Here is a 7,655-nt window from a genome sequence, read left to right as displayed (position 1 = left end):
AAAAATAAAAGGATGTGTGTCGTATATATAGAAACATGTACATATAAATGGGCTTACTGTGTGGAGAAAAAGTTGTCAGTATGATCTGTCAATAAAAATAGCAGCTTATCATATGACTATTATTTATCTTTGTAAAACTTTATATAGATTCGGAGATGTAACTAATAAAATAAATAATATATTTTAAAGATATCTCAAATTGGAATTTTATTTGATAAATTCAAAACATAAACACATGTAGATTTTATCTTAAAATTTAAAATTTAAAATTTAAAATAATGATATTATTCGATATAAAATTTTATATTATTCCTTACAAATTTTGAAATAATCAATTAAAATTTTGGTCAAATAATCTCTTTATATATAAAACAAATTATTAATAAAAAATTATAAAGAGATTTCAAGATATAAAATTGTCAAAAAATGACAAAATTTTAAAACCATGTAAATATTATAAAATTTTCAAATCCTCAAATGAGCTCATTAAAACATCTGAAATGATAAAATTTATTTTAAATGGTATCTCAAAGAAGTCTTTTAGCTCAACAAAAATCTCGAAAGAGGTCTTGTACCTCAAAATTTAAAAGTACACTAAAGTGACTTCAAAAAACTTTATAAAATTGTATTTTAAAGAGGCCTTTCGCCTCAAAATTCAAAAATGCTCCAAAGCATATCTAAAATAAGAATAACCAAATTTCAAGGTGAGGTTGTCAACCTCAAAATTCTAAAATATCCCAAGTTCTTTTAACTACGTTCGACTTGATTCCTCTAAATGATACATTGGCAACCTAGTCGCTAAAACTAAGTGCAGTCACATAAACCACAAATTCCCAAAATTCTCAAATATCAAACACAACTTTCAAAATTCCATAAAAAAGTCATTCACCTCGGAATTTTTTCTAACTTCCAAAACACTAAATAATTTCACGATATGATCATCTACCGGAATTTCATGAATTTCTAAAAATACCATGAATTCCTGTGAATGGTCATTTACCGGAATTCTTCCACTCATGTTCTAAAATATCTATCTAGAACTACAATTGACTTGATCCTCCATAAAGAGGGTATGTAGGCAGCTCAGTCAGTCAAATTTACTAAGTGTAGTCGCAATTCCAAATCCCTCAAAATTTTCCAAAAAAAATACACAAGTAATTAATATCATTATAATTAGAATAAAAGAGTTTTCCTTTAAATAAAAAAGGGTATTTAAGAGGTTATTCTTATAATATTGGATGTGTCTAGCTCAAACTAATAAACTCTTATGCTATAAAATCGGCATAGGTGAAATTGTGTTTGACATTAATTTTAATATATTAAATTTGAAACACTTATATATATAATCATATTTTCGAATGTAGGGTCACTAGAAGTACCTGTTGCAACTAATCAAAATTTAGTATTTAAATATATTATTTCAAGGGAATTCTCAAGTGGTACTCTTCAAAACAGGACCACTAGTGTGTCTTCTTCTATTTTGGAACGTAGATAAGTTATAACCTTAATTTTCTTTTTACATAACGGTACATTGTAGTTTTAATAAGAAAATGTGAATAATTCACTGTATCAAAATTAGACTATTTCAACCCTGATTAAGACACAATAAATTATTTAAAATTTCTCGAAAATTGATAGAGGGACCACTATAAATATAATGTACAATGTCATATAAAAATAATTTGAACTATAAGTTATTAAAATGGATGATCCCCTTTTCAGGGTACCACTAAAGAACTACCCATTATTAGATAATCTAACTCTTTTATGTTTATGTTTTGAGTAATGGCTGAAAATAAATCTTTCTTGTTTAGCTATTTTATAATATAAGATTCTTTCAATAATTCATTGTGGGGTAGCCTCACACCAAACTATGTATAAGAAAAAAACAAAACAAAAAAAAGAAAAAGAAAAAGAAAAAGAGTTAAAACAAAAATAACTAATTTAAATAATAGCAATTTTAAATATAACTTAAGAGCCAAACTAGTTTTTCTATTCATTTAAATGGAAGAACCAAACAAGTTTGAGTGTATAAAATGTGATGAAATGAGTCTATCTGACCATATATCTGAGATTTAGATTTTGGAGAGTGCTTCTATCGTAATCTGGTGGGAAACTTCTTCAAGATTAAGAGCAGTCTTTTAGACAAGCTTTAATACAACGTAAACATTATCAAAAAAGCATATACACCTTGAAGCTCTTAGTGTTAAAGAAACACGTGTATAATAAATGTTTAATTTCGTAAAAGCATAACCATTGTAAAATGGTCATGAATAATCTTCATTCCTATGGCATGCCAAGTAAATATAATCTCGAATACATTTCTCAGAATCTACGCATATGAAACTGTTGTTTGATTCTTCTTAGCAGCCAAATGCAAGGCCCTTCTTAACAAAAAGCATGTATTATAAACCAATAACTGTGAGAACTCAGGGAATTATATACCTTTCTTCCGGCGTTTAGAAACTCAAAAAAGGAAGAGAAACAGTCAAAAGTATTAGCTCAAGCCCTCAACTTCCGTTGGCATTGCAAAACTTTGCATCTGGGACGACAATGCATCTGTCATCATGCCCATCAATTTGTTCCGTCCTTCTTCGAAGCGCAAATGGTCAGCTTTGTTCTGTTCTGACATTCCATCTTGCGTGGTAGAGGTTGACCCTTGAAAGATGTCTAGGATTGCTGTCTGATCAGACATTCTAGCACGACTATTCTCAAGACCACTTCTCATCCATGCTATATTGTTCAACTCTGTAACAATGGAAATTAATTCATGACTCGGAAAAGAGGGTACCTCCTCATAGTCAAGAAACTCGGGTCCCAACAATGACCTACGAGTTTGACTTTGATTGGAATTTTCACAACAACCATGACCACATTGTAAAGGAGCCATACGCTCACTGTAGACTTCTCCAAAAAGTTTACAGGATCCAAAATCTGATTTGGAACCTTGAGACAAAGTCCCATCAGCTGGCAGTGTCCTTCGAAATACAGAAGAACGTGTCAGACCACTTGAAGGATTATAAACGCTAAATGCACTAATTCGTGCCACAGGACGGGAAATGATAGGATGTGGTGCTTCAGAAACAAGGTTATGATAATCTGCTTCAAAAATGCAACCCTCATTTACTTGAGCTCTATTTTCATACTGGATAGGTCTATTGTCTACTGAAATATCTCTTCCTTCTAGATTCTTAAGTGGATTCATAATTTCCACAGACAAGGTCTCTTCTGAAGATGCCCTTCTCTTGTCAAGGCTCCCATCAATCACCATCTCCTCAGGAGCAGGTTTGAAACTCCCAAACTCAGGGTACTTGCGTTTTAGAGTAGAGTTCCAGTGGTTCTTAATTGCATTATCGGTTCTACCTGGCAGAAGCCTTGCTATTGCTGCCCATTTGTTCCCATGGCTTGCATGAGCTGTAACTATAAGACGATCTTCTTCCTCTGCAGAAATTCAAGTTTCATAAATAGCAATATAAATGAGCGACATTAACTACCTGATTCACACAATAAAGAATAGTATATTCTCAGTCCAAAAAGAAAAAGAAAAAAAGAGACAGAGACCGTGAAATATCAGTGAACAGCAGGTACGAAATCACAAACATCTGAAAGTGGCATCAATTCATGAAAAGAACATTCCAAGAAGAATGGAAAAAAATAATAGACTTCAAATGAAAAATTAAATCAGCTGATCAAAATGGGAAAGAGAATTTTAAACATTCATGCTGTCAACTCATATATAGATCACTAAAAGAATTTAAACAAATCAAAATCACATGGAAAACAGTCCAAAATGTCAGTTCAACTGAACACGAAAATTACAACATTACTAATTGCAATCAGGCAAAACGGTATGTGGTAAACATCATCACAGACTAAAAGATTAACTTATCTCAATATTCACAATACCAACACATTCTAGAGGAGTCCATTAAAGCAGTTGTTGTTTTCCTTATCCAACACTATACTAGACTTACGACACACTTTCCCACTGTCTCTTCATGTTATTACTTTTAACAATATAAGCAGTCTAAAAGAAAAGAAAACTCACTGAATTTAATTGGCCAATATACAGTTTCAAACATGAGCTCAAGTTGCCAAAAACAAAATAAAAAGAACGACAGCTCTTGCTAGCATTACAATAATATTTACATAAGCATGTGCAAGGACCTCAGGAGCTGTCCTCCAACCTCCAATCTGATGGATGAATTAATTCACTTAAGATATCAAAAAAAAAAAAATCATAGACTCATGGAACTCATTATTGTTTTTAAAGAAGTTAGTTTGATATATTTCTAACTAAACAAAAATGTTCTTTGTCTAATTAACAAAATAAATAAATAAAACCTCAATCTTTTTAGCGAGCTCAACATGAACTGTTTAAGAAGGCAAGATTTAATAAAAGTGAGTAATCAGACAAGTCACAGGAATGAAAACAAGGTCAAAAACTGAGAGTTTAAAGATGTGAGAGGCAAAACAAGTCAGGATAACAATGAACTAGAAACAAATGTGAAATATCTCTTTCTATAAAGGAATATCTACTAAGTGCTATCAAATATAAAATAATTTTTTTTAAAAAAAAAATACACGGCATAACAAGAACTCAAGAGGAAGTCCAATTTCATCAAGCAACCTTCAACTAAAAATTTACCAGTACTGTTGACTGCGTTTTTAGCCAACGACGTGAGAACGTCAATAACGACAAGCCTTCAAGAGAAATAAAAACGACAACAGACGGTACAATAAAGAAAATAAAGAACACACGAGATTTTTATAGTGATTCAGCCCCGATTGTCGGTAATAGCCTAATCCACTCAGAGTTGTGATTTATATATCTATACTCAAGATCAGATGGACTGAGCCAACTGAGTTTCTTCAGTACAGATTATGAAAATACAAGAATTCTCTCTAATTTCAGCACTTTCTCTCTCTAGAATAAACAGACCCAATTTTCTCTCTCTAGAAAGAAGAAGCAGAAGAAGCCCCCTTCTCATCCCATCAGCTCTCTATTTATAAAGATGGGATCCTCAACTGATATCCCCTTATAATAGGGATATTTTATTATATTTATTACATTTATATTACAAATAAACATTCAAAATTCAAAATGTAACAAATTCCCCATTTGTGGGAAGAATGAGAGATTCCCGCGCATGTTGTTGAAGTTGTATCTGACTTAGTCTCCTCTAGCTAGTTGGTCCACCTCCTACTCACTACCCATGCAAGTGCTGGTTAAACATGCATGGTGGTAGGATATGCATGGTGGTAGGACATGCTTTTGGTGGGTTGAACGTGCATGGTTCTCCTCGAACATGTACTCTCCTCTAGCATGCCATGTTCCTCCTTGAACCAATCTCCTTGGCTTCTCCTCGGACCAAGGTGGTCCGAGACAACCTCCTTGGCACCTCACCTTGAACGACATTGAGGCAACCTCACCTTGGACAACATTGAGGGAACCTCACCTTGGACAACATTGAGGGAACCTCACCTTGGACAACATTGAGGGAACCTCACCTTGGACAACATTGAGGTAACCTCCTTTAGCATCTCCCAAACATGTCCGATCGAACATTGTATAGACTTTCCTTATGAAAGTCTAAGTCTCCTTCCTCTTGCATGAGACTCCTCCTCCTTAGCTACTTACCTTGGACATGTTCGAGCCAACACTTAGAAAACCTTGGGAGGCTTACCTCCTACACACCTTGGGGTCTCCTAGGACCACATCCTCCTTGGGGTCTCCTAGGACCACATCCTCCTTGGGGTCTCTTAGGACCACCTTCTTGGGGTCTCCTAGGACCACATCCTCCTTGGAGTCTCCTAGAACCACTCCCCTTAGCTCTCCTAAGAAGCACTCTCCTAGATGCATTCTCCTTAGCCTCCTAGGATGCATTCTCCAATTTTTGGGTATAACAAGTACCATACATCTTATACAACCCCCAAACCCCACTTCAAGTAAAAAAAATTAATGGTTTTATAATCTCAAACCCACTAAATTAGAAAGAAAGCAATGCAAGGCATTGATAGAAAAATAAATTTCTGCATTAAGGAAGGAATCATGTCATGCATTTGGTAATCCACAGAAATGACATCTTTGACGTATTGCTAAGTATCTATACTCACATACTCTGGAATCCCACTATTCCAGAAGCACCCAAACTAGCAAAACACAAACATTGTGGCCTATTTCAAAGAACAGAATAACTACGATTGATCAAATGACTTCTAACTTCTTAATGTGATCCATACCTTCACTAGTTCTGTTCTTAACTCGGTTTTCAAACTCACATGTAGAAACATAAATCTGCAAACAATCAATAACCAAAGCAAAGACTTTACAAATTAATAAGAGCCAGACTCAATCTGTGTGCACAATATCGAAATAAACCTACTTGCCTCAACATACCAATACAGAAACAATCCCAAAAAAATCAAATAACTCAAGCTTAAATCCACATTCCAAAACCTCCAAATACGAACACACAAAACAGGCAAAAAACCCACACACTTCTCAATTCAGAACCCCAAACCAAACCACACACACAAAATAGCCAGTCACAAAAAATCAAAACTGCCGGGGGTTACATTCTAGGCAATGGCGGTTTACCAGAAAAGGGTTTACGCTTAACACAAGGATCGAGCTGATTACACCACCGGAGTCGGCATGACTTTCCGGACCTTCCAGGAATTCCCCGGGCGATCAGGCTCCAATTCCTTGCCCCGAACTTACTCACGAGTCGACTCAGCACAGCGTCCTCTTCCGGCGACCATGGTCCCTTCACTCTCCCATCTCCACCACCACCACCAACACCAACACCGCTACTCAACCCCAACAACTCAGTTTCGCCACCGCCACCGCCACCTCCACCGCCTCCGCCTCCGAGTTCCAACCCATCAGTGCGGTCATCGTCGTTGGAAACTGCATCGTTTGGAGCAGTCATGGTTCGGTTGGTTTGTTCGTTTTCGGCTCTCTCTGCTTTTCGGGCACCTCTCTCTCACTGATTTGATGAGAGAGAGGGACAATGTTTTTTTATCATTACCTACCCGCCTAACTGCAAATTGAGGGGTATTTTGGGAAACCAAGTATTTTATGCTTGCAAATATAATGTATTATATATTTCGAATTCCTCTCCTTTAACTTGTGCCCACTGCCCATTCAGCAAGTCGTTTATTTCCTTCGAAATGACCGAGATGTCCTTTTCAAGCACGCCGTTGAAGCAGTTTGAATGACTCCAACGACGTCGTTTTAGACTATTGAGATTCTCCTTTTCTGAATAAAGAAATAAGGCGAGGACTTTCGTTGACATGGCTCTTTGCTCATTAATATCCGTAATTAGGGGTTCGGGGACAGTTTGTGGGGTAATGTATTTTAATTTATAAATTTAACCTTCCTTTTTTTATTTGTTCATGAGAAGAGAATATTTTCCATACAGTTATAAGTTTATAATTATTTTCTGCATTTTGGGTAGTGTAAGTCAGTAGCAACTGCCTTTTATATTCATTTATTTCAATCCTGAAATGAAACTTTAATTTTCAAAATTGAATTTATTTTTTTTGACAAAAAGAAATTTCTTCCCTTAAGATGACAAATTCTCTCTCTCTTTCTCTCTCTATTTTTAGAAAAGGATTTTTTTTTTAAAAGAATAACTCATTTAAACTAA

At 35.0% G+C, this 7,655-nt stretch overlaps 1 protein-coding gene across 1 annotated transcript; it reads right to left on the bottom strand.

Annotated features, from left to right (window-relative positions):
- Window positions 1-2,185: 2,185 nt before the first annotated feature.
- LOC133798334 (transcription factor MYB1-like) lies at window positions 2,186-7,060 on the bottom strand. Its single transcript, XM_062236572.1, has 2 exons — window positions 6,602-7,060; window positions 2,186-3,441 (listed from the first exon to the last, which is right to left on the bottom strand). Exons 1-2 carry the CDS (start codon window positions 6,933-6,935, stop codon window positions 2,498-2,500), a joined length of 1,278 nt encoding a protein of 425 aa, XP_062092556.1. The 5' UTR covers window positions 6,936-7,060; the 3' UTR covers window positions 2,186-2,497.
- Window positions 7,061-7,655: the final 595 nt, after the last annotated feature.

This window comes from Humulus lupulus, chromosome 8 (genome assembly GCF_963169125.1).
Source record: "Humulus lupulus chromosome 8, drHumLupu1.1, whole genome shotgun sequence".
NCBI classification, from domain to species: Eukaryota; Viridiplantae; Streptophyta; class Magnoliopsida; order Rosales; family Cannabaceae; genus Humulus; species Humulus lupulus.
This window is presented reverse-complemented; position numbering and strand designations above follow the sequence as displayed.

Excerpts from the sequence above, each read along its gene's own strand:
- LOC133798334 (XM_062236572.1), bottom strand. The coding sequence starts at position 6,935 with ATGACTGCTCCAAACGATGCAGTTTCCAACGACGATGACCGCACTGAT. Across the intron at positions 3,442-6,601 it reads TAAGCGTAAACCCTTTTCTG|AGGAAGAAGATCGTCTTATA; the intron begins GTAAACCGCCAT and ends GAATTTCTGCAG.